The 26,778-nt window shown below is 51.5% G+C and overlaps 1 protein-coding gene across 1 annotated transcript in view; it reads left to right on the top strand.

Annotated features, from left to right (window-relative positions):
- Nucleotides 1-344: 344 nt before the first annotated feature.
- The window catches only part of LOC125757886 (sodium channel protein para-like), a 39,171-nt gene continuing 12,737 nt past the window's right edge, over nt 345-26,778 (top strand). Inside the window, exons 1-4 of the mRNA XM_049414197.1 lie at nt 345-380; nt 587-781; nt 892-1,046; nt 1,347-1,573. Coding sequence (XP_049270154.1) covers nt 345-380; nt 587-781; nt 892-1,046; nt 1,347-1,573 — 613 coding nt within the window. The remainder of the gene's footprint in view (nt 381-586; nt 782-891; nt 1,047-1,346; nt 1,574-26,778) is intronic.

Consider the following 26,778-nt stretch of genomic DNA (forward strand, 5'->3'; position numbering starts at 1 on the left):
AGCCTGTATTAGTTAAATTACTATTATCTCACACCAAAAAGGCAACTCTTAGAGCTAGATGAGGTTAATTACCCCGGCAAAGAGAAGTGCGGATGGCGACGTACGTATCCTTGAGGCTTCAGCGGCTCCTGCCTGTCAAGTCAATAATTTTGACGGCTTCTGCTGACGCCCGGTTAGTCTTGTATCGGTAAAAATGCACAGCGGCCTGATGTAGATGAACCAAAGGCTGAACTTGGGAAGTGTCGGAAGCATTTGCTGACTCACAGCGGCCCAAATTAACGGCCACGAGCTCTACGACGGGGCACGATGTAGCCACTGAGGTGGAGTACCCTTTGCCACGTGAAATGACCGGTAGCCAACATTTAGCTTTCTCGTCGAAGGTGGGTTTCCTGCTAGCGCTAGGCGTCTCTTAGAGGCCTGCTTTACCGATACCTCAGTGACAGCAATAATAATTTGCGAAAAGTCGAGAGGAAAACGTTAGTAGTGGTTCTTGTCGTTTTTGTATGCCTGTAGTGCTAGTTTCACTCCAGTGGTTCGCCAAGTGGAGAGTGATTCGACATCAAGTGCCGATCGTCGATCTGCGCAGGTGGCGACCTTCGAGGGTTGGATCGAAGTGATCGAGAATGTGTTGGACATCGAGGGCGTCGACCTGCAGCCCAGGAGGGAGGCAAATCCATGGTCCCTCATCTACTTCGCCATCTTCCTCGTCATTGGCGCTTTCCTCGTGTTCAACCTGTTCGTCGGCGTCGTCATCGACAACTTCTACGCCAAGAAGCGACAGGCTAGTGTTTTAGCCGAACTACAGTTTGTACATACGCGCGTATTTCAGTACCGTATCGCTCGGCGCAGTCCCCCACTTAACGTCTTTCCTCGCAGTGCGCATGCGCGCAGTTGGAGGAGGACTATTCGGAGCCTACGGCGAGCGAGGGTCAGCGTCGGTACGCCCGGTCACTCCGCCGCCTGCTCGCCCAGAGGCCCGTCAGCCTGGTGGCCAGGCCGGCCGGCAGGTTTCGAGGCTTTCTCTACGACGTGGCCGCCAGCAAGGAGTAAGTTAGACACCGTATTTCGGTCATATACCGAAATCGAAACTATAGAAGCAAGTTTCTTCTACATTACAAGGGCACGTCTGCTACATTCTGGACATTCAAAGCTTGCAAGTAGGCAGAGAATTCAATCAATCAATCAATCAATCAATCAATCAATCAATCAATCAATCAATCAATCAATCAATCAATCAATCAATCAATCAATCAATCAATCAATCAATCAATCAATCAATCAATCAATCAATCAATCGGCTCCGCCTGCTGTACTGTTGCCGTACTGTCGGGTTCCCGTGGGCGCAGGCTGGCGGTGGCGTCCGCTGTGCTGGCCCTGCTGAATGGCATGCTGCTGGCGTCGGAGCGCTACGAGTGGAACGGCCGGCAGCGGGCGGCGCTGGGTCACGCACACCTCGTCTTCCTGGTGGGACACGCCGGTGAGCTTCTGCTGCGCGCCGCCGCCACGGGCACCGCCTTCTTCGCCGTCAAGTGGAACCAGTTCGAGTTGTGCGCGCTCGTCCTGTCCCTGCTCGGTCAGTGACTCGCACGCCTAGGTCTCTTAATTTTAAAGAGAAGCTTTCATTCTTCAAACCCCTTCTGGTTTTCGTTACCATGGCGCTGCTGTCTTGGCGAATAGATCGCACTGCCGCCGGCCTGTAGCCTCGCTAGCCATGGTGACAGCGGTGCGTAACTTACTTCTATTACGCGCTTCGAGTACATCCGTACGGCACAGTCCCTCACTTGAACGTGGTATTACGTTCGCTTCTGGTATCCACTGCCAATCTGCACTTAACTTCCTTCCGATCTACATTTCACATCCGGTTACAGAATAGCTGTAGGGATGGCCTCTGAGACTAGTTCGGTCAGAAATTATCGTCGACATTGTGGACATCGTGCCCTGCCACAGAGAGTGAGTTAGGCGGGCTTAAGACACGTCGCGCCGTGCGCATCTGAGCGCCGGGTGCAAGGCGAAGACAACAAGGAGCTTCGCTGTATGTAAATTTCAACAGGGCGTGTTGGGTCAGCTGCAACTTTTCAGTTGTTTATTCAATCCTACAGGCGCAAAAAATAATAAAAGAAAAAGGGAGAAAGAAAAACACAGAAACAGCTAGTCGGATATACTCAGGCGGGAAACAAATAACAAAATACGACAAATCAAGACGAAAGAAAAAGAGAGAGCTTCAAAGACAAGCAACCGATAGCGACATTGCTATAGATATGAGCTCGAATCAGCTTTACCGAGTTAAGGAAATTTTTAAGTAAACTGTTCCAGTCAAGAACGGCTCTTGGCGTGACTGTTATTTCTGTTATTTCTGGTAACGTGTGGCGTTTTAAATTGAGGAGTGTTGCCTGCACCTATCGAAACAGGGGTAGAAGACAGAGATTGGACGAAGCGTCCGCCTAACGAAGCTAATTTTATCAAGAAGTACTAATTTAGCAAAAAAAGTGTTGCGCATGCGAGGCACACGTTGGAATCTGCGTGAAGGAATGTATCAGTAATTCGGTTAATTAAACGCTTCACTCATAACAGTGATATGCGCGTAATTGCTAACTTTGATCTAAAGCATCGTGCAACCTTTTTTTATGTATGACTCATGTCGTCATGAAATCACAACTTTATTAACAGTAAAGCAAATTTTACATTTATGCCCAACCCCGTTACAAGATGCAAATCACAAATCAGGGGGACGCATAGGGGGAGCTGTCTACGCCGCATTATCTGCAGGACACGTGCGATGTGAGATGCTTGTATAGAGGAAATAGTAGAAGTAGAAACGTTTCATTTTAAAAATTACGGTAAGGAAAGCAACGAAAACTCCGTTTAAAAAAAACGCTAACTAAAAAAATCTATCCTACAGCCTTTCCCCGAAGGTACGATCGGAAACGACGAGCTTTCTAATCGGGAGTCTAAAAATGTTCTCCTTAATTTAATATCCGAAGCGCGGCAAACCAAATTTCGGCAATATCTTACAGTCCCTCGCGCATGTACTCGTAACCTAATTGCAAGTTAACGGGATCGTATTTCGGAATAGCCAGGTATAAGCGTGGTACTTTAGTGTTAGCTTTAAGACGCGTTTAAAACACCGTACTTACGCAGTGTAGGTGTGCGCGCACACACGCACAGGCACGCACACCAATACATTTTAAAGTAAAGACAGCCGTCGCCTTTGAATGCCGATAATGCGCTGTGATTGCTTGACGTCAAACAGGGGCGGGCTGGCGGCCTTCGAGCCTCGTGTCTCTCAGATTTTCGTCCTTGTATAACCCGATCATTCATATTTATGGAGGGCGGCAGCTATAATAAAGTAGTCGCAATATACAGCCGAAAGCTCCGTCTTCCAGATAAGAGGAGCCCGTCATTACATCCGGGTCACGTCGCTACGTGCGTTTAGCAATTTCCGAGAGAGATCACGTTTACTCAATGAGCGAAAGTAAAACGGTATATACGACTGAACGCGTCGCATTTTGCTGGACCGTTATTAGCGCCTCTCCCCCCGCGCTTTCGCTTGTGCGGCACGCCCATAGGCAAACCAGCTGCCGCTCGGCGGCTTCGCGTGCGAAGCCGCCCGACGCCAGAACGGGGCCAAGTTCAACGGACGACGACGTAGACTACTGCAGTACGTGCTGGGAACAGGACTGTGAGGGTGCTGTGGTTTGTTTCTGGGCTTTCTGCGTATCCGCAGGATTCTCGCGTTTAACGGCAGAAACGGGCCCCAGTTGCAAGGATGTGCGACCGTCTGCCGAGGAAGACGATTCGATTCCATAATAATATTCGGGCTTTTACGCGCCGATACCACGATATGATTATCAGGGACGCCGTAGTGGAGGGCGCCGGAAATTTTCGACCATCTGGTGTTTTACGAACGCTGACATCCCACAGTATACGCGGGCCTCTGGCATTTCGCCTCCATCGAAATGCGACCGCCGCGGCTGGGATCGAACCCGCAACTTTCGCGTCAGCAGCCGAGCACTGTAACCACTGTACCACCGAGGCGGATATAGTCCTGGTTTCGGTGGCCGAATTACGGTACTGTAGGAAAGCTAAAGCAAGCGCTCGTATATTGAATTTTAGGTGCACCAACCTTAAGGTACTCGAGATTGTAGAAATTAATACGGTACCCTTCCCTGCGGCATCTCCCATAAACTCACGGATATATCGATACGTTGAATGGACTAAATAAATAAATAAATAAATAAATAAATAAATAAATAAATCTCAACCTTGCCTCTCGGGCAATATAGCCGTATCTGTGCTAATCAGTGCTTGAGATGTATATCCGTTCCGTTGCTCTCCGTGAAGCTCCTCTGACTTCGTTTTCTTGCATCATTAAAATCTCTTGATTTCCTCGTGGAAGTCGTTTCGTTCGTATGCACCATTTACGCTTGTACCACTTGTTTGTAAAAACCTTTCCTTTCTTAGATGGTATTCCTATGGGGCACGGAAGAACCGTGAGCAGCCATGCACGCTATACAAGCAGCGAACTTTCTGTGACGCGGTTTCCTTCGCTCGCCTCTCCCCTCTTCAATAAAGTAAAAACAAACTAAATTCTACACTCGGCGTACTCGCCGAGAATTCTTGGTCCCTGGTATATTTTAAAGAGGTAGCTTCTTTGTTTTCTACGGCTCATTCATGGCACAAAACGCCCTGACGTAGCTGGCTCTCGGCTGGTTTAGCTTCAGTCTTGTTGGGCAATAGCCCCGGTTATTTCTTTATTTTCCCCATGGTCGCGTAATACTGCCACGGATTTCATCCCGTAATGCTACCACATATTCATAAGTGCACGTTTTCCGCAGATTTTCCTCCAGTAGGTCTAACTTCTCACCCCAGTGTTTAATACGCATCGCAAGAAGCTTTGTTTTATCTTTATAGAAAAATTTGCAAGGCGGTTGCTATCTACACGTTCTCGTCGAATTTTGCAGAACCCTACAGTGAAATCTTAAAATCACATTTCTCTCATTTTATTTATGATTGGCCTACTCTATGTATATCAGTTGTTGCTAGAACTTAAAGGCTTCTTTATACAGAGTCTTAAATCGCGAAATTGTCTGCCTACGCCTGTCGTCAACTGTTAAAAGCGGCCGCGTAACGGGCCAAACAACGGCCTAGAAGTTGTTTGTTTTCTCGTCATGACAAATATGAGCTTTGTATTATCTGCAACAACAGAGGCGTAGGTTTGCCATTTTCCCAAGAAAAAGAGGGGATGGGAGCGGCCATGAGGCAAGGAAAAACCGAGGTTTTACTATTAGCATTTATGTCTGCGCGTCGTGAAAATCAAACTAGCTAAACCTTCCCATACCGGCGATCATATAATTACGACCCGTTTTCGCAATGTGCCTTTAATATGCAATTGTAATGGCGGCCTGAGCTGTTCGGGTACGTGCGACCTTATAATGCTTCCTGCGCTTCGCGTGCCGGGAGCATTTCCCGGGGAGAGTAAAGCGCGCTTTTGCGGTTAAACGAGCGTTAAAAGTGACGGTCCGCTTTGTTGCTCGAGGTGATTCAAGCACGCGCGAAACGCGGGGCACACGCCCTTGGCCCGTACCTGCGTGTTTAACACCCGGCGGAACAGCCACGGGTAAAGGGCGTCGTCAACTCATCGTCGTCGCGGACCCGCGAGCGGGGCCGTTTGACCGGAAATTGTGCTGCAATGATGGCGAAATCGCTCATTGCATGCGTGACATCGGCACATATACGGACTACTGCGGCACGACGCGGTTGACGTGAATTGAACCGCCCGACAGCCATGCACGTCCGAATTGCCACCCTTCCACACTACCTCTCTCTTGGTGTGGGTGTGCGTGCGCATGTGTGTGTGTGTATGTGTGCGCGTGTGTGTTTTACAGCGAAGGCGTATGGGGCTAGGAAGGTGGAAAAATGTTGAGGTCCGTGAGTGCGCAGAAAATATAATAAAGAAGCAATGCTCGCATACGCTACCTCGAAGCGTCTCCACGCTTGCACTTGTTTATCTTCAGGTTTTGTCAGCATACATAACTAGGGACGATACCCGCCGCAGAATGAATCGCTACCCATAAACTCCTTTAGGTGATCTCAATATACTTTAAGCTATAACGTCACCAAACGCAAGGTCTGAAGCACGCATCTCTTAAATGTGGTGAGAGAGAAATCAAAAGTTACAACAGAAGACACTTCGATAGTTCCGAGCTCTCGATAAACACCGATAATAACAATGTCTGAGGTTTAACGTCCCAAAACCACGATGTGATTATGAGAGACGCCGTAGTGGAGGGCTCCGGAAATTTCGGCCACCTGGGGTTCTTTAACGTGCACCTAAATCTCGATAAACACCGAGGCCGCACGTTTCAGCTTGGGTGGGGATTTTTTTTTTCTCTTTCGCTTTCTCCACACCCACACGTGGACATGTCTGATTTCGCTCCTGGTAATGTTTAGCTTACGCTCTTACGTTATAGGAATTATCACCAAATTCGTTCTGGCGCGAAGCGCCGACCTGGCTTTTAAGCGGGTATTTTGCGGTGAGAAAATTGTTGAGTGACTGCGCGGGCGTAGGCAACCTAATCGCAGGAGCAGACATCGATATTAATCTAAAGCTGAACCTCAGCGCAGCTTATCACGCTAAAAAAATCGAAACACCTTTAGTGGTGTAAAAAGGGTGTTTGTTCGTCCCATGGCTAACACATTCACGTTTAATGAGTCAGATCGAATCGTTTTCGTCGTCTCTTCATTACACGTAAAAAAAAAGATACAGCTGAAACAAACTAAACTAAAAGTCAAATAAATGAATTTTAATAGCCGTCGCTGCCAAATTATCGCGTCTGCTTATTTCTGCGCATGCCAGGGGGTCAGAGCCATTACGAAGTTTTTAAGGACGCCTTTTTCTTGTCGTGCACGAAGTCAGAACGCGCTATCTTGTGTAATAATTTTTTTATAGCCGTAAAGGTGGTGGTGTTAGCCACAGGAGAACTGAACACCCTTAAGAGTGTAAAAAAAGTTTTAAAGCGTACGAACGCGCTAATCCTCTCTTATATAGTTTCAACCAATAGAACACTATCTTCATGTGAGAGCGTCAGTTGACGTTAAAATCACCGCTTATAGGCTTATGTCGAGACGTGCAGTCAGCGTCAAACGCTTAGGGACCACGAGACACAAGAAAAAGCTTAATATTCCCGCTGCTTCGGCAGGCTGCCTTGAATTTAGATTTCCGGCTGGTTCTAAAATGCTCTAACAACATGTATTGTGCAGTTCGATCGAACAGAGGCACAAATTGCTGGGACATTCAAACTTTTATCAGACCTAGAAGTCTTTAAACTTCTGACGCCGACTGTACGTCTGCTGTTATCGTTCCTTCTGAAAAAAAAAGAAAGAAAAAAAAAACACAACCGTGAAGATTTTCCGACGATACTTTGAAGAAAGAAATGAACGTATAGTCTGTCGAGTTGCTCTCCATAATAACTGCAGCAAATTAAGGCTGGTGCATTTTTACGACTTGTCCAGCCACGCGAGCCGAATTCGAGAGATAATTTGAATCTCGAACGCATACTGGTACGTGCGTTTCTACTCCGTCTAGTGACGCACATTGCGCGGCTATTTATAACGTGCCCCGCCAGCTCTCTGTCACACAGTCCCCCGGTTCGATTCCATGGTTCATAGTAGCAGTTCTCGTAAACAATATGACATGATTTATGAAAAACGTTCACCGTTTATCAGCGCCCACTAGACGTTGTAAGCGAGCACGACAGCATTCTGATGGCAGATCGCCAGCTTATATTTCCGCCTACTATCTACGGACGGCGCACAGCTGTACTAATGTTGGCGACTTTATAATCTACGAAGCTAAGACTATGAAGACGACCGTGCCGTCCATAAGTAGTTCCGTAAAAAGCACAGCTTACGACGCGGAAACGTCGTGAGTTGATATAAACAGCGCCCAGATATTTATTTACATAGAGCGTCGCTCATTTGTATATGCAAATTTTCGGACATTCCCGCAACGTTCGTGTTTGATTTAATTTTTTTTTCTTATTTATTCCGAGGGTAAGAAAGAAGGGGCAGTGAAGGTCTATGTGCTTACAGTAACTGATGAAAACAAGACCGCCGAATTCGCTGTTCCAGACAGTGCATTTAGTTAAACATCGGTAGTCTCTCTCAACTGTACTGTTCCCCACGAAATCGCCGTTTAGTCTATAGGCCAACATGGCCAAAACCAAGTAGGGTGAAGTAGTCTAAGAAATATCACAGTTTGCAATGAAGTGATGAATGTCAAGCCGAGTCAAGATATCTAAGAAAAATAATGTAATGCCTTCGTAATAGCCAAGCTAAGTTTTGATGCTTGTAGTGCGCTACAAGCGGCCAGTGGACACGGACGAGAAAAAAGAAACGAGGAAACCCTGTGTTGTTTTCCTCGTTTCTTTTTTCTCGTCCGTGTTCACTGGCAGCGCACTACAAGTCCCTGTTGCCGCCTTATTAGTTTTGACGCCTTTCACACGAAAATTTAGTATAGTAAAATACGGATGAAAAGATTTAGCTGACTTTGCCAGTTATTCAGCTTTCTTATTCTGAAGTCCCGACCGTGGGTCCGGTTAAATCCTTAAATGATGTAAGTTGTCTACAAATGCAGTACGCTAATAACGTAGTACTGTTGACAGCTATTTACGTTTGCTACATTTCGAGACACTCTTGGTTCTACTGAACAGAATTGAATTCACGCTAATGGGGAAAATGTTTAGCTTACCTCGTCAATTATTCAGCTTTTGTTGAGAATTTGACATCACGCAGTTATATCCGATTTAAGTCGGAAGGAAAATCTCGCAAGGTGAGGGAGAGGCTCATTCAATCAATACATAATAATAAGAGCAAGTACATTTAATTATTCGTACCAATACGTGAAATACAACGACACTGGGATACAAAAATATGTGCAGAGCATTATAACGGTGTACAATATACCAAACACTGCGCAATCGCAGCGTTGAAAACAATTCGCGGTGAACTGGTTTTTCTTTTTAATTAACAATGACAACAGCGTGTTTCGAAGTTCAAATAGCACATATTACAACATAAGCATTTTACTATCACAATGTTACAACCTATGTTATACCACACCTCTTACGTTTTGCCATTATATAGCACCCGGTTTTCGCATTTTTTTGTTTGTTTTTGTGTTGAAAAAAATATTGTCTAGTCCCCCCACATAATATTCTTACGTGGAGCCTGTGAGGTATTTGTAAATAAATAAATTAAGAAGTATTATTTTTGAGGCAGTCAGTAACACAATAGAGAAAATATGTCGCCCTTAAGATGTTGTAATTAGTCTCCGCTGACCTTCGCCCGCTTTACGAAAATGGCAGCTGGACGGGGCTTTTTTTACTGACCGTCGCGTTTCGCGGCAGCGCACGCAGAGTGTGTGTGCGGGGAAGGGGCCTCAATCAGTGCGGTCGTCGAGCGCTGTGTGCTTTCCTTTTCTACACGCCGCGACAGTAGCGTCCTTCGAGCGGTCGCTGAAAGTGTGCGTGTGTAGGGAATGGGGGGGGGGGGGGGGCGGGGGAGAGTCTAAGGCAGCAAACGCTCGCTCCAATATTTATGGTCGCCCAGCGGCGGCTGTCATTAAACAGATCGATCGGTAGACGACGGCCAGGTGTGCTGCCCCGTGTGCTCCAGTGGCCCCGAGAGGCGGCGGTGTAGTGACCGTCAAAGTATAACGTCGATCGGCCACTCTCTTGTCGACTTAGTGTCGTTCGTCACCCGTAAGCGGCAGCCACGTGGGGCGTATCTTCTGCCGCTTGTCTGGCGTAGAGTTTGGCCGGCGTTCACCGCGTTCATCGTTTAGGAACCTGGGCGAAACTGGTTGTAGTTGGTATGCGGGCTCATTACGAATAACAGCGAGGCTCAAGAACACAAGTTAGAGATATGATGCACGTGAGTCGGGCGCACACTTACGACCGCATGCAATATGTCGTGAAAGAGTGCCGACTCCAACAATAAATATTGCGCAACTATCTGCACAAAGTAATCGCAACATCTTGGCGCATGATTGACCCAACAGCTTGGCCCCGTAAATACTGCACAACGTAATCGCAACAGCTTGGCCCATGACTGTCAAGTTAAACGAAACGTCTATCGAGCGTTGTCAGAAAATATTTTCTGGTCAGCTTTCTTGTGAAAAAAATGGTGCAGTAGCTTAGCTCGGCTATGCCAGGATAACGTAGCGTTAGCAAAGGTTCAGCTATTTATTCTTAGCTTTCTTGATTGTGTAGGATTAGCTTGATTATCATGCTTACTGCTGCTCCAATGACACCCACACGGTATACGTATTATCTGGCACATGTATATTTATTTTGCATGGCAACTACTTCGGGATCCGATGAGTTAAGCTTCTCCGCTCTTCTGCGCCGTTGAGCAGCATTTGCGCTCTCCTTCTTCATGGCTATACCACAGTGGCAAACGCCAGTCAGAGGCGAGGCGATATCAAGCGGCTCCAGCGCAGTGTCAGACGGCGACTGCACAGCGAAGGCGAATAGCTGCGCGCGCGCCGGCGCCAGTACGTCTGCCATGGCTACGACGTCACTCCTCTGGAAAGCGCAGACCGGCGGCGGCGAGTCGCGCGCGGCGGCGGTGGAGTGCGCAGGAGGTGCCGGCTCCGGTGTGCTAGCTGTGTGACGTCACTGATCCTCGCGCATGCGCACCACGGCTCTTAGGGATCCACGCGAAACTGGCTCGGCTAGGCCAGTGTAGCTAACGCTACAAAAAGCTCGCTCACATATTGACACTTCTTCATTCAAGTATGTGGACAATCTTTATGCACAAGCTCTCAACGAACGTTTCCTGCTGTCTGCCTATCCGAGTCTCGTGTTTTTCGAAGTCTTGTATGTTTCTTTAATTATTTTGATTAAGTATATGTTAACCTGTTCAATGATCGCGCTTTTACGCCGACCGAAGTCTGCTTCATCTCTTATATATGACTACATAGACGAACATGCAGCTTTAGTTGGGCGTCCGCAGCAGCTCTGCGGACGCAGTGTGCCATGCAGCCAACGTACGCAGATGCTCTGCGGACGCCGGCTGGAACACGGCAGCGTTGGAACGCTACGTAGCGTTTCAGCGCAGCCCTGACTGGTGTCATTGCCTATCAGACGTTCTCTGGAAGACCCTCTGTAACTACTTTCTTCGTTGCTGTAGTATTCACACACCTCAGTTGACGATTCCGAACGAAATGTTTTTTAGATGCGAAGCATCTTATGGCGGAGCTCAAAAGGTGTGCGGCGTGACCACCCTTACTGCGCATGCGCAAACCCTCTCCACACCCCTCTCCACTCTCCCTACCCCCTTTCTCCCTCTCCACTCCCCCTCTCCTCGTTTAGATAAAAGGCTTGAGTTAGGTCGTATGGCCATGCTTCGTTCGGACGGTCGCGGTCGCACGCGTTTTTCTAGCTCCTCAGTTTTTCATTTTCTCCCTTTATTTTTTTTTATTTTTCATCCACAGTTATGATTGCCCTACCCCCTCCTCTATCATTTGATTTAGTTATCTATTCTGCGCTCCCGCGTCCAGCCCTCGTTGGGGCTTAAGTAGGACGATGTAGGTCCGTCTAACGTTTTTTCGATCGGCCTTTTCTTTTATATCATGTTTTTTATTACCCCCCGCCAGCCGATTCCCTCCCTGTCCCCCGGCACTCCTTTTGATGGACGACAACTTTCCGCCAAGCTCCCTGTCGGGTTCACCATAAGCGGCAGTTCCAGGCGCTCTCGAACGTTTGAACTTCTTCGGGAGGCAAACAACCTTCGGCAAGATGACGCCAAAAAACCGCTGTCACCTTGCCGCCGTCCTCGCAAGGTTCGCAAGAGTCTTGCTCAGCCACGCAGGTACAAACGACCCGCCACTGTTGTTACAGGCTCCACAAACCAGGCGCCAGAACCGCCATCCAGCCCCGGCCCCTTCAACCCCCCGGGCGCCGTTCCCTCCACAGTCGAGAAAGACGCTGCTACCATCTTGGCTCGTCTTCCCTCCCAAGTCGGCCATTTTAACGCCGAGGCAAATTCCAGCGAGCAAGTCACGGTGGAACAGGAGGGTAACGACCGCATTCGCATTCCAGAGGAGAACCAGGAGGGACAGTGCCCCTTGTCAAACAAGAACCCTCCCCCTCCCATCGAAGGGGGGAGCGAAGAAAGCACTGCCTCATCAGCTTCGTTGAATGAAGCCACACGAGCGCCCACCAGCCCCCTCTCCTCCTTTGCTGACGTCACGGAGGTAGCACAGCTGACTCCAGGGAACCCAGCTCCCGCTCACACGTGCACAGCAAGTTCAGGCGAGCCATTGCCCATCCTTGAGGGAAAGGAACCCCTCAATGGCGTGCCCTCCTCCCCACTCCCTCGCGCCAGTTGCGTGCTGGGACAGCTGACGGCTGAAGAGTTCCCCGCCCTCTCCCCCACTGGGGCCTCGAGTGCTACAGAGCTTTGCGCACCAAGCGTTCCCGTCAACACCGGGCGTCGGTCTTAGCGTGCTGAGAAGCCCGCTGCCAGCGACCCACGTCCCCGGTCCCCACGGCACAAAGCCCCGGCACCCAGCTGGAGACGGTGCTTTACAGACCGGCTGTGAGGAGAGCAACTTTCCGAACAGCCACACAGGAAGCCATCTCCTCCTGTTTGGCTCATCTGGAGGGCGTTAGTCGCGTCCGCGTAAATTTCGGCCGCAACGTCGTCGCGGTCGACGTCACCGCCGGAACTCCACTCGACCCACTGCTCGCTGTGGCTGTCATCTGTGGCATTGCTGTGCGCGCGAAGCAGGCGTCGACGAACACCTGCAGCGGTGTCATCTATAACGTCCACCCCGCGCTAGACGAAGATTCGATCCGCGCCAACATCGCGTCACGGTTGCCTGTCCTTCAGTGCTCTCGCTCTGGTCGCCACGTTATTGCGCGCTTCGCCGGCAACAAGGCTCCCCCTGATGTGGAACTTTTCAAGCAGCGCCGCCCCGTGCGTGCTCACCGTCCACGACCAACCCAGTGTGAACTCTGCGGACGCTATGGGTACACGGACGTAACGTGCACGTCTGAGCGGCGATGTGTGCGTTGTGGCGGACCGCACTCCCTCGGTGAGTGCACCGCGAAGAAGGCGAGGTGCTTCTATTGTGGTGCAGCCCACCCTGCTACCAAGCCCCGCTGCCCTCGTTGGCAGGAAGAGCGGCGCTTGTTGGAAGTGCGCGCCGAATCGTCGTTCCCAATCTCGCGCCGTGAGGCGCTCGCTATCGCGCGTGGACGGAATACAGGAGACCCAGCAACACGCGGCTCTACCACCATGTCCCGTGCCCACCCCTTCGTTTGCGAGAACTTTTCGTACGCGGCGGCCGCTGGTCGTCCCTCTGCAAAGAACTCACAAACCGCCACAGACAAAAGGAACTCTGTGATCGCTGTGCTCTCGGCAGCGCTGACAGCCGCTATGGACTTTCTTCCTCTCGGCTGCCCCGTTCGCCCGCTCTGTGCTGCAGCGCTGGCCACCCACCTTGCGTTAACAAATGATGGCGAGTGATCGACACGAGTCTAGGCCACACATACTGAGTGGAACTGCCGTTCACTGCGTCGCCGACAAGTAGAGCTCGCAGCGATCCTTCCCCTGCGCGACTACGATGTCCTTGCCTTGCAGGAGACCACGGTGTAAGAAAAATAATTTAGGTGTGGACAGTGGACACTCCGCCCGACGGCGCGTCCACATAATGTTCGCCTCTTTCCTCCTCTCGGCCCCCATGTCGCAGCGCCTCCCACGCAACCGCGTCCGTAGCATGTATTATAGAAGCGTCCGTAACGGCGCTGCGCACGTGAGAAGTCAGCGAGCAGAAAGACTGCTCACGCGCTCTAAGCAAGACGCCGCGCTTTTACGTACGCAACGCTGTTAGGGACGCTATGTGCGTCGGGTGCGCCGTTTACACCGTGGCCGTATGAAAACTCACCGTGAAAAAATGCAATGAGGTGAAAAAAAATGAAGAAAAACGCGCGTTCGTCTCGTCGCAATAGGTTTCTTAAGCCCCCATGTCGCAGCGCCCCCCACGAAACTGCGGTCGGCGCATGTATTAAAGGCGAACATTATCTGGACGCGCTCTCCTTCGCGGCGGGCGGAGAGTGTCCACACCTAAATTATTTTTCTTACACCGTGCAGGAGACGTATGCTCGCGCTGAGGAGGTGTCGCTGCCCGGATACATTGGCTACAGTAGTCCCACACAGTGTGCGCTTGCCGAATGCAACAGTGTCCCTTGTACCGACATTTCGCACCCACCTGGAAAGTCCCGTGCCGCTCTATACGTCCGCGCGTCGCTGGCGCACGCGGTCGTGCCTACAGAGCGGTTCTGCTGTTCAACTGTCGAGTGTGTGGCCGCCACGGTGCGAGTTGACCGCGTCGATATATCAGCAGTGAGTGTGTATGTTCACCCCGTCAGCGCGGCCAGTTTTGCATTTCTGCCACCACTAGTCGCGGCCCTTCACAGAGACCTTGTGTTTTGGGGTGACTTTAACGCTCACCATGTCAGCTGGGGATGTCCCCGAACTTCCGTACGTGGTCGGGACCTGAGCGTCATTGCCTCTACGGGCCTACTCGTCCTGAACTCTGGGGAAGCGACCTTCGCCCTTAGAGGTGTGGTCGCCGTGGTGATTGACCTGGCCCTCGTGTCGGAACGTTGTTCCTATGAGTGGAAGTGCGAACCTGACACGGCCGGCTCGGACCAGTTCCCGATCACGCTGTCACCAAGTCATCCCAGCCGTGGTGTTGTGCGAAGGTACAATGTCGTTGTGGCCCCTCTTCCGCGAGCTGTGGGCGAGTATTCAGTCCTCTGATGACTTCTTCTCGCGTATAGCGGAGTCCGCGGAGCGAGCTACGACCCGCTGTGTCGTGCCTGCGGGGACACCCTGCGCGGACGTGAAGCTTCTAAACCTTCGTGCAGTCCGCCGCCGCGCTCAAAAAACGGCGCTGCGCTCCACCGCCACCCGCCGCCACCAATCCCTGGACGCTATTGGCCTCGAGGCCCACCACTGGAAACGCCGGCGCCACCGTCGGCGTGACGTGCTTGGCAGGATCACGTGGTCTCAGCGGCCGCGTCGGCTGCTTGTGGCGCACTGCCGCGTGCTTTGAAAACGAGTTTCAAGTCCCACATGCGCTGCGGTCTGTTCAAATTCGGAAGTCTTCTGTCATTTTCTACTCAACTGAAACCATTGTAATAGAGTGGCTGCCTCCGAAGGCGACGAACATGGGGCTCTACCGCTCGGTGCCGCAGTGCCGCGCTTACGCAAAGGAGCCCAATGTCAGCCTGCACTGGTAACCGCGGGACAAGAAACAGCGTGATGCATGGGTTGTAAAGCTAAGAACCGGCAAGTAGCCATCCGCTACGAGTCTTGTGTGCAACAAGCACTTCCGCGACGAAGACTTTTGTTACTGCGTCGGGCCTGCGATGTTCGGTGAGTAGCAGACAGCGCGCACTGAGACGATGGCTCGCGCGCGCTTCCCGCCGGCAAATGATGCTTATCTGCCACAGGATGGTAAAAGCGCTACCTTTTACCACGTGCGATGCCATCTCAGAACCCTCGAATGCGACCTCTTGATCGTCGGCCCCGTGCTCAGCGTCCACAAAATCGGCTGCAGATGCGCAAGTCATTGTTTAGATACGTAAATGAATGAATTGAACCTTTATTTCGCAGGAGAGGAAGGCGCTCGGCCGCAGTTTGGGAATAGGTGGGGAAGGGATTGTTCGGTAAACAGCATATGCACAATAAATTAACATGACTTGGTGCGAATCCGTTTTCGGTATAAGTTCAATGGAGTCGCTCTCGCGCGAGATCGTCGACCTCTTCTACACCACTCGAAACAGGCCACTTATACTAGCATAGTTGGCAAGTGCTTTTTGTGCTTCATCATTCGACTGTAGGACGCTTCCTAAAGCGCTTATGTCGTCGCGTGGCAAGTGTTGGATGCGTGTTCTTCCTCGCGAGAAAGCTGAGCAAATCCAAATGAGGTGGTGTAAATCTGCTCTGCATAATTCTTGACAATGTGGGCATCGGGGAGAAGTGTTTGCAATTGCTTGTCTGGGCCTAATCCATTTGTCAAGTACATGTGGTGTGTATGCTGCATTGGCCATAACCTTATTCAGAAATATCTCTTGCTGGCGAGTAAGTCCGCCCTTGTCGCTTAATAGAGGTGCTGGTGTAGCTTCTAATAGCCTTCGTTTACTGTCGGTTTTCAATTTTACGCGAATATAATGCATAAATGCTCTGCTAGGAGAGCCTGCGCGCAGCATTTCTAGGTAGGGATTGAGGTCCGCCAGGTTTGGCGACGAACTGGGGTGTGGGGTGCTCAATGAATAGTCAAGCCCACCCGCTTGCGCGGCGACCGCATGAGCGGCTTCGTTTCCCCCGTCCGTGCCAGTGTGTCCCGGTGTCCACAAAATTTCCGCATCGATTCCGCAATCCTGTAATCTCTTTAACTTTTTTCTAATATCGTTGGCCACCGCATCTTCAGTCGTTGTTGCTGTAAGTTCAGCCACCGCTTCGTATGAATCGGTCAGTATACGAAAGCTATTTCGAAGACTCTCGCTTGCTGTGTTACCTGCGTCAATCGGAATAGTGTTGACCGCTCCCCATATGGCCAACAACTCTGCATGTAAGGGTGCACCACCGGGAAGCTGGCAACTGTGATAGCCATTGTAGCGGGATGCGGATGTGCTGACCCAGGCCATACTAGCTTGTTCGTGTATGATTGTTGCGTCAGTGTAGATGTCGATGGTTTTCTCAGGTTTTCTGAGGCGCTGCCTTTTCTCGAAGAGTTGCCTGGTTTTTGTGTTGCGCCTAGCGATCGGGCGTTGTTGTTTCCGTGTGCTCAGCGGTGCTTCCCATGGTGGTGCTGTGGTCGTGTCCTCGTGCCCCAACGGCGCATGAACTCTGTTGTCCCATGCCATGATTTGTTTGCCTTGTGGTGTGTTATCAAGCCGACATCGCATGCGAATTCGTGCTTCATTGATTATGTCCCTTATTGGTGGTATCGGCACAAGCTTGAGCAGCTCCTCGTTCCTCGTGTGCTTCGGGAGTCCCGCTATCGTACGGAGGGTCGCCCTGTGTAACTTCTCGAGGTCACGGAGGTCTCGATCGGAGAACTCATACACAGGTGCCCCATAAAGAATCCTTCCGACAGCGACTGCTTTGGCAAGTGTTTGGCACGTTTTCTGTCTTGCTCCACCGTGTTTATTGGAAATGCGTCGGACCATGTGCAACATCGGGCTCCACGTGCGTCTTAAGGCTCGGATCCATTGCTGGGGACTGTTGCAACTAGCAATCTGTGCTCCGAGGACCCTAATTTGTCCGTTGGTAGATGTAATGTCGCTTTCGCCGATGTGTAGTGTGATCTGCTTGCTTGCATTGGTCGCTTTCTTTCCGTCCACGCTAATCAATTCCGTCTTTTCTGGCGACAGCTCCAATCCGAGGGTACCTAATGTATCGATGAGGGTGAGCATAGCTGCTTGGAGTTCAATTTGCATGCTCTGCTCGTCGGGATAATCCGCCGCTTCTGTCCATATTGTGATGTCATCCGCGTAGATAGTAAAACGGGCCGAAGTTTCTTGCTCAAGCCTTTTTGCCACACGCGTCATGGCCAGATTAAAGAGCAAAGGACCGAGGATGGAGCCCTGGGGTACACCCCTATCCAGATAATAGGTCCTCGGACTCCAACCCGGTGCTTTGCCGTGGAGCCTGATTGGTCTACATTGGAGAAAGCTGCGAATCCAATTATATGCTTCTTGGCTGGGATACCTTGCTGCCAATTCTTGTAGTATAGCCTCTTGTTTCACGTTGTCGAATGCTTTGCGCCTATCTACTGCAAGGATATAGTCTGGCATCAGTTTACGAGATTTGCGGTTGATTACTCTGCGAAGTAACCACAGGCAGTCATGGGTGCCCATGTTCGGCCGAAAACCTGCCTGCGCAGGGTGTAGTCCGGGTTTCTCGTATTCGATGTAGTACTGTATCCGTGTGTTCAGCATTCGCTCTATGAGTTTGCAGACTGTAGAAGTCAGAGCTATTGGTCGCAGATTCGCTGGCTTTGTATGGTCTTTTCCTGGCTTCGGTATAGGATAGATGAGCGAAAGTTTAAGTGAATCGGGTACAAGGCCGGATTCCCAGGATTCGTTAATGATAGTTAAAAGTTTTTTTAGTGTTTCGTCGCTGAGATTGCGAAGTTCTTGCCATGTCACTCCATCGTGTCCAGGGGCGGACTTCTTTTTGCTCTGGGCCAAAGCTGCTACAAGCTCACCTAGCGTGAAGGGTGTGTCAAGCTCCGCTCTAGGGTCGGCTATCCTGATATATGGCAGTTGTAGTGGTGGTGTTTCAGCAGCATGTGGGAAAAAAGTATGAATGACGCGGTCCTCTAGTGATGTGGGCTCTTCCCGTAGGAAGAGTTCTGAGAGAGGAGGCGCGCCTTTCTTTTTTCCAAGTAGGCTCCTGAGAATCTGCCATAGCCTTTTTAGACCAGGTTCTCGACCCAACTTTGCGCACGTGTCGTGCCACGCGTCGGCTTCAAGCATTTCTTGGTATTCTTTTATCAGTCGGTATTGGCGCTTGAGACGCATGAGGTCCCGATGACGTTTTCCTTTATATCGGTATTGTTGTGTTAGGCGATTAGCCTTGCGCCAGAGATTTGCTAGATGCATATCCATGTGCGTCGCGGTGTCATTGCATGGGATATATTCCCTGGCGTATGGACGCGCCTCAGCGACTGCAGCGCTGAAACCTTCGAAATCTGTAAAACAATCTCCGGTGGCCATTCGAAATTTTTCCCAGTCAAAAACAAGTACCTCTCTTTTCTCTCTAACCTTTTTCCGATTGAGTGTAATGATAATGGGTAGATGGTCACTTCCCCATGTTGTCGATTTAACTTCCCACTGCCGCACGAGCCCGGCAGAGGCTAGCGTCAAATCGGGTGTCGTGTCCTGCTGCTTCGCGTGCAGCCCTATACGAGTTGGCGTGTCCAGTGAGTTGCATATATTCAAAGTCGACATTTCTACTACATCGTGGAATACGCGCCCTCTCGGATCAGCCTTGGTGTAGCCCCAGGTTGGATGTTTGGCGTTGAAATCGCCGCCCACTAAGATAGGAAGGCTTCCCGCCTGTGCCTCTACTTCACGCAGCCATTCAAAAGAGTCGTTCCGATCTTTGCTCGTTAAAGGCCTGTAGTACGCGGAGACTGCAACCATTGGACGATGTCCTTGCGGACTTAGCTTAACTGCCACTACCTCTCTAAATTCGTTACTTAGGCGTGGAATTTGGAGTTCGGTAGCAGTGCAGTGTTGCCTAACTAAAACAGCGGCCTGGCCTTGCGCTTGCTGATTTCCTTTGCCCTGATGAAGTATGGTAGGTTTTTGAAAGGTTCGATAACCTTGAACTCTGCATGGTCCTCTTGTCTCCTGTAGCAATACGACAAGAGGTTTGAGTTGCTTAATTTGCTGTCTTAGTGTAGAACCATTCTGCGTGAAGCTGCGACAGTTCCACTGAATGATTATAGGTCGTGTAGCCATATTTAATCTGCCGGCTTACGCCGTTTAGGTTCGTCATCTCGAGTCTGCAGAACTTTGTGGATTTCCATGAAAAGTGTTTGCATCTGTGTTTGTATTGCATTAGTTACAGCCTGAAATTCTTCCCGTAGATTCTTTTCTAAACGCTGAGTCTCAGTGTACCTTTCTTGCCTTAGGATGCTCAACATCTGTGCACATAGTCTGTGCATATGCCGAGTCTTGAGCAGTGACAGGCTGTGACGCTGAGGGCGTCTTACTCTGCTGGGACGGCGCAGCTCCGGTGTAAGGCGGCGTTTTAGAATTCGCCGTAACTTTCTTACTCGAAGAACGCCCGACGCGACTTTTTGATCGGCCGCGTTGTGCTTTAGCTGTCGGTGAAGGTTGTTCACCTTCCCGAGATGGCGTTTGGGGTGGTATATCTCGCTGCTGTGGTGTTAGCCTTTCGAGCAATTCCTGTAGCATGGCTCTCAGCTGCTGATTTTCTTTTTTAACTCTTTTATTTGTTGCTCATGTTCATCTAATAGCACAGGTTGTTTGGGGATGCCCGCTTGTGCTTTTTCAGACCAGCTGACTGTCTTCTGCGGTACCTCTGCATTATGCCTGAGATTCTGAAAGTCTTTCGGTGCACGACTAGGACAGGCTGAGTTTAGTGATATATGGCCCTGCTTCTGACAGGCAACACAGAACAGCTCTTCATCGCATTCCGCATTTTCAGGATGTTTTCGGCCGCACTGCTTACAAACTTCCTCTGAAGGGCAGTACTTGGCAATGTGTCCCAATCCGTGGCAGTTATAGCAGGCTATGATTTTCGGTTTGTACTCGTACACCCTTGTGATCTCATAGTCAAATACAAGCCTCGTTGGGGGTGATGGCGTATTAAACGTCAGCAGCAGCATGTTCGTCTTTCCAAGTCGCCGCGCGCCAAGGATAGTGGCCGTTCCGCATCTCAAGTGGTCCATGATGTAGTCGATAGTCTGGTCGGGACGCACCTTGATAACCCCCCGACTGCTACCTGCTCTCTGTGTCGGAACTCTTTCGATGCGCACTTCATACGTACGAACTCGGCCGCACGTTTTTTCAGTCAATCGTGTCAGCGCTGTAAGCCGTTCAGCATGTTCTTCATCCCTCACTGTAACTTTTATGCAGTTCGCTGCAGATTCGTAACGGAAGATCGCTAATTCTGCTAGCTCCCAACTTTTAGCTGTCATCTCTAGTGCAGCCGTTATAGCCTGTTTAGGTATATCATGCACATGTACCTTATTAAGTGGCCTGATCGAGAGAGCAAAATGAGGTCGACTTACCCGTTCGAGGCGAAGCTGCTCGGGCTTGACTTTCCGGATCGGTTTCCGCTTGGTAAACAGAGACCACTCTGCGTTCCCTTCGTCGTCGCGCGCGTCTCTGGCGCCCACCCCATCGTCGCTTGTATCCTCGGTATCCATTTGGTCGTTTAGTGGTGGCCCTGTCTTCCTGGTCACCTCCCTCAAGGGGCGTAGTCCGGCATCTTCTGCTGCTACTCGGCGTTCGCTTGGCGTTCCGTTGTCCTCGGCGTGCTTCGCTCGACGCGCTGTCTGCATCCTGGAGGAGCTGCTGTCCAATTTTCCGGCCTCTCTCCTGCTAGGCGAATACGAAGCTCCAGCGTTCGGTTCACTCGAATGCGAGTGGTGCGGTGGCGTCGGCGGCATGATGATGGATTCACCCAGAGCCGTATATTATATACGGCTCTGGATTCACCGAGCCGGCATCGCCGGGACCGCACTCGAGTTGGGCCTTCGCGCTGTTAAGCCTAAGGGAGCAGTCCGCCGTTCAAGCGTTCGTCGTAGCCAAGAAAAAGACGGCTGCTGATGCTTCGAAAAGGCAGTGTACACTCACCAAAAACGTTCACAGAGACGTTGCTCAGTTTTCCGCTCACTGTGCGATAAGCTGCACAATTTATCATAAAAACATCGAAGAGCTCAGGTGAGATGCGTCTTCACATTGTGGCGATCAAAGCGCCACCCCAGATACGTTAAATTAAAGAACGCACAGGGTCCCTTATGCATTCGTTAAAGATGACTAGAAGGCGAAAGCCATCTTGTTCTTGTGAGTCTATGTACTGATTCTCCCGCGCCCCCCTCCAAAAGCGTTCTGCACCTAACGCGGTTTTGCACGGCCTCCGTGACCGATCACGGAGGCAATGCAAAGCGACCATGACGTGTGAATACGACGTCATGTGACGTCACATTATGTGACGTCATAATCACGCTACGTATTTTGGCGATCTGTGACGTCATGATGACGTCATGTGGTGACACCATCACGTGACGAGTATTTTTTGCATCACTCGTGTTGACGCCGCCGACGCGGGACGCCGACGGGCAACCTTCCCATTTTATGAGGCATGCATTGCTTCATAAGCTACATAAATTTTGCATTGCCTCCGTGATCGGCCCATCGGCCAACCCCATGTATTTTCTTGGAGCCTCATTTATTTACGTGGGAAAGACGCCTCCCTGTTGGCGTTAGACACGACACTGCTGCCAAAATTTCTGGGGTACACGCCAAATAATTACTATCCTGTTTTGCGGCTGCTGGTTGCTTCAATACCTTCTGTTTTATTCACCACTATTTCAAGTTCATGTGGGTCCTAGTTCACAGCCAACGTTTGCAGAACAAGTCCGGCAAACGTTACTGTATTTTCTTTCTTTTCCTAGGCGTCGCATGCTACTACATGCTCGGTCTCGTAGACTGGTCCTTCTTCCACCAGCAATCTCGAAGTGGTGAAGCTTTTGTCTATGAATTTGTTAATGACAGAGAGCGGCAAGTTCACTGGAATGCAAACGGAACGATAATTAAGGAGCATTAAAAAAAGGCGTCGCATTTGCTCACGTTTTGTGTGAGCACCAAACGAAACGAATGCGCTGTATAAAGAAACAGAAGCAGCGGCATTTGCCCGCTGAGAAGACCGATCAATACGCAGTGCGAGACAACTTGTCAAATGACATTGAAACGTACCCGAATTTAGACCGAAAAAGAACAAAAAAACACTGAATCGTCGGGACGGCAGATCACAAAGTTGCCATGCGCACCGAAGCCGCAGCTGTAAGGAAATTGTTTTTGAACTGCTCTGATAGCGTCCGCGCAACAGTAGTTGTCTGTTTACTCACAAATTCTCATATTTTGCAGCCTAAAGTTCACAGCGCGGTCCCAAAACGTGCTCGTAGCAAAAGCGAAACCATCAGTACGAACATACATGCAGACGATCATACATGCAGAGGCACCGTCAGTCGTCGCAAACCCGTGCGATCGCTGGCTTGAGGCTTCTTTCTGTTATGCTCCGTTTGGTTATACAGGCAGTCTACTCTAACGAGATATTTCACATCGTTTGCACTCAGCGAGTGACTACCTTTCACGCAAGAAGCCGGTTCAGGGGCCTCCAACGCGGTGACAGCGTGAAGCGGGTGCTCGGTTTTCTGCAGAGAGACAGCGACTGTAGACGATCTTGTGCTTTCAGTTCGTCGAAAATGATTATTTTAACAGTGAAGAACACAGTTCATTTCTAAAGTACTTACAGAAATGCCCTGGAGGGCTTCCGCGGGGTGTTTTTGTAGAGCGTCGACAGCAAAATCTATGGGGAGCGCGCCGGCGGTATCCTGCCTAGCACGCAATCGAGGCGCGTCCGATAGAGGGCGACTCCGTAACTCCTCGAGGCCAATACAACAGACTCGACGCGGTGTGCCGGCGTCACGCTGAGCGGCTTCGTGACCGCAGCTGGACGGGAGTCTGCTCGTCACTAAGGCACCCACGTCGCCGTGGCCGCGGCTGGCGCACGATGCGAGCGATGCTTAACCCCAAGGTTCCACGCTACCCTGTGCTGGCCATCGCTGTGGGGCGTGGCATTTCGGAAATGGACCTTGCCGAACTGATTGCCTCCTCCTTCGTGCCTGCTGCGGCCGCTGCCCCAGGTGCAGCTGTGCGCCCCGCGAGCTGCACCACCCCTACCTCCCCCTGATCCGAATCTCGCGGCAGACATCCGCTCGCTCTGCGAGGAGGATTTCACTCTCTTCGAGCTCGATCGCGTTCTTCTGCGAAAGAGAAAACGCGGCGCACCTGGCCCGGATGGAATAACCCATATTTCTTGCGTTATCTAGACGCTTCCAAGCGCTCCATCCTGTTGGAGGCCTATAACCGGGTGTTCGCAAGTGGATCCCTTCCTGACCAGTGGCGCACGGCAACTGTCATCCCAGTCCTCAAGCGAGGCAAGTCGCCCCGTGCGATCAAATCGTATCTGCCCATTTCTCTCACCTCAGTGGCTGGGAAAACAATGGAGGAAATGGCCCTTCATCGACTGCACTGGATTGCGGATGCGCGCAACGTCTTCGCCCCCGAGCAGTGCGGTTTCCGACAGCATCGTGCGACGGCCGATTGCCTGGCAGCCGTCGTCAGCACACTTGAGCAGGCTCTCCACGACAAGGAGATGCCATCCTCTTGCTTCTCGATGTCCAGTCGGCGTTCGACTCGCTGCCCCACGCTTCCATCGTCGGTGCAGTGCGCTCCCTGGGCGTCGAGGGCAGGCTTCTCGATTATGTTCGGGCCTTCCTTGCAGACCGGACGTTTGTCGTGCACGTTGGAGGGGCGACCAGTTCACCGCGTTCCATTCACACTGGTGTGCTGTAGGGCAGTGTTCTTAGCCCATTTCTTTTCAACTTGGTGCTTGCACCACTTGTGAAGTGCCTCCCTGAAACGGCGATTCTCCCAGTGCGCGCTGTTATTTACGCTGAAGACATCGCCCTCTACGTGCGTGGTCCTACCCGGAGGTGCTCTGAGGTCCGCGGGCGGATGCAGATGGCTCTGCAGTGCGTGGCGAACTTTATAAGTGACATTGGCCTCACAATTTAGGCGACGAAAACCGAGGCCCTCGTTGTTCACCCTCGTGCTGCAGCCCGTCGCCACCTCCCGTCGCCACCTCCCGTGCCTTCAGCTCGACGGTGCGAGTATCTCTTGGCAAACGAGTGTCCGATACTTCGGGCTAACCATTGACAATCGTCTACGGTGGTTCCCCGCGGTGCGGCGCATTCGGCAGGATGCTTTCCGCGTTGAGTCTTGTGTCCGTCGACTCCTCGCTGGCGGCAACGGATGCCCTCCCGCCTTCGCGTGCACCATATACGAAGCAATGGCCCTTTCCGTTGTGCACTACGCTCTCCCTCTCTGCACCCTTCAGGCCCCACAGTGGCGTGCAATCGACCGGGATCATCGGCGAGTGATCCGAATGTGCCACAGCATGCCTCGTCATACTCGTGTAGCCGAGACTCTGGCAGAAACTCGCACGAGGCCTGCGTCGCTTACAGCGGATCTGCGCGCCCTGTGTCATGTGGAGCGCCTACATCGTGCACCCGGTGTCGGTCCTCTACTCGGCCGATTTCGTGCTGTCCCAAACACTCAAGTCGGTCGAATCATCGACCTTGACGACAGTCTTGTTGTCGACGAGCCTGCCCCGTGTGCGCGCTGGCCCCCACCACACCGGCAAGCGCCCCTCTGTGTTTACTTTGAACTGCCGGGCATATATAAGTTCACAGCGCAACACGCCACACAGTGCCATCGCTCAGGAGGCTGCGGCCAGGATGCACGACGACCTAGCCGGCAGAACACAAGTCTATTCTGATGGCTCTGTGCTACGAGACTGTTCAGCTGCGTCCGCCTGCATTGCCCCTGAGCTCGGCAAAGCCCTGCAGTGCCGCCTCAGCTTCTGTGCCTCCTCGACTACCGCAGAACTCGTTGGATTGCAGCTGGCTGCTGTCCTCCTTCGTGAGTCACCTACCATCAAGAACGCTGCGATTTATTGTGACTCAAGGTCAGCTCTGCGACAGCTCATGAAGGAGGAACGCGGCCCGCCACTTTCACAGCGTGTTGCGCACAGCCTGCAGTCGGTTCAGGAGCACGGCTGTGATGTTGTACTCCAGTGGCTTCCCTCCCATGTTGGTATCGCGGGAAATGAGGCTGCCGATGATCTGGCTAAACAGGCGCATTCTCCCGCGACGCCATTGACACCATACGCCAAATCTTTCGATTCCGCGCGATGTAATTTTCGGCGAGAATTGCAGCGTGACCACCCAGACGAGCGGGTCGCCGATGGACGCCCCTCTGCTCTTCTCCCCATGGCTGGTTTCTCCCGGCGAGAGCGCGCCCTCCTCTTTTCCCTGCGGACTGGCTCGACATGGACGGGGGAACAAAAACAGCGGCTGCGGGGAGCTCCTTCGTCAGCTTGCAGCGACTGCGGCGCTGTTGAAACACTTTTTCACCTGCTGTGCGAGTGCCCCACATCTGCCTGTGCAAGGAAGCAGCTAGCCACCCGCTACCGCCTTCTCGGCCTGCCCTGTGAGCCCTCGAGGACATCCTCTTTCCCACCGGCTGCAGCGATCGTCGCCGTAATGCCCTTGCCGCCCTTCTCTCCTTCATCGACGCTGCCGGCCTCGGCGAGCGGCTTTAAACCCAACACGCCATGTAGTATAGTTCAACCCTCGTCCTACCATCCCGCAAGCACTCCTTTTGTGTCTTTCCTCCTCTCTGTCTCCTTTTCATCCGCTTTCCCAGTGTGTGTGCCGATTGAGGTGTCCCCTTCGAGAGACAGTTATCGTGCACACCAAACCCCACTTCTTATTTCTGAACAGAATCACCTATAAGGTCGTACACACGCTCAGTCACTGCGCCGGCTGCGCCGGTGTCATGAGTTGCAACGTCAACGACGGCGCCAGTTGCGCCGTCGTTGCACCTTAAAGGGACCCTGAAACGGTTTTTTGAAGTTTTGAGAGCGTTTAGGCAGGAGCATACCCAAATCATTCGCACCAGAAATTAAGCGACGCACTGTGTACCAAGGCCGCTACGGAATTTATATCTATACCCTCCTCCTCATCACTGCCTTGCACCCTCAACTCACAGACACCCTGACATCGCCGGCGATCGCAGCGCTCTCATGTGCGCACTCGACGGTGAGCTTCGCTAGCTTCGCCCAGCCATGTGCGCCGACGGGTTGCGCGCAATCTCGGAGGCCCAACAAAGACGAAGCTCGCGGAGTGGTTGGTATCTGCTCCGACAGGTGCCGCCACACTACCAGCAGATCTTATTATATTCTCCTGTACGGCGACAATGTGCAAAAGCATGCGGACAAACAAACATAATTCGAGAACGATCACCGATACGCGTAAACTCGGGCAATGTTGTTGTGTCTTCAGGGGTGCAGTTACAGCGACGAAAACGT

The sequence above is a fragment of the Rhipicephalus sanguineus genome, chromosome 3 (genome assembly GCF_013339695.2).
Source record: "Rhipicephalus sanguineus isolate Rsan-2018 chromosome 3, BIME_Rsan_1.4, whole genome shotgun sequence".
Classification (NCBI taxonomy): domain Eukaryota; kingdom Metazoa; phylum Arthropoda; class Arachnida; order Ixodida; family Ixodidae; genus Rhipicephalus; species Rhipicephalus sanguineus.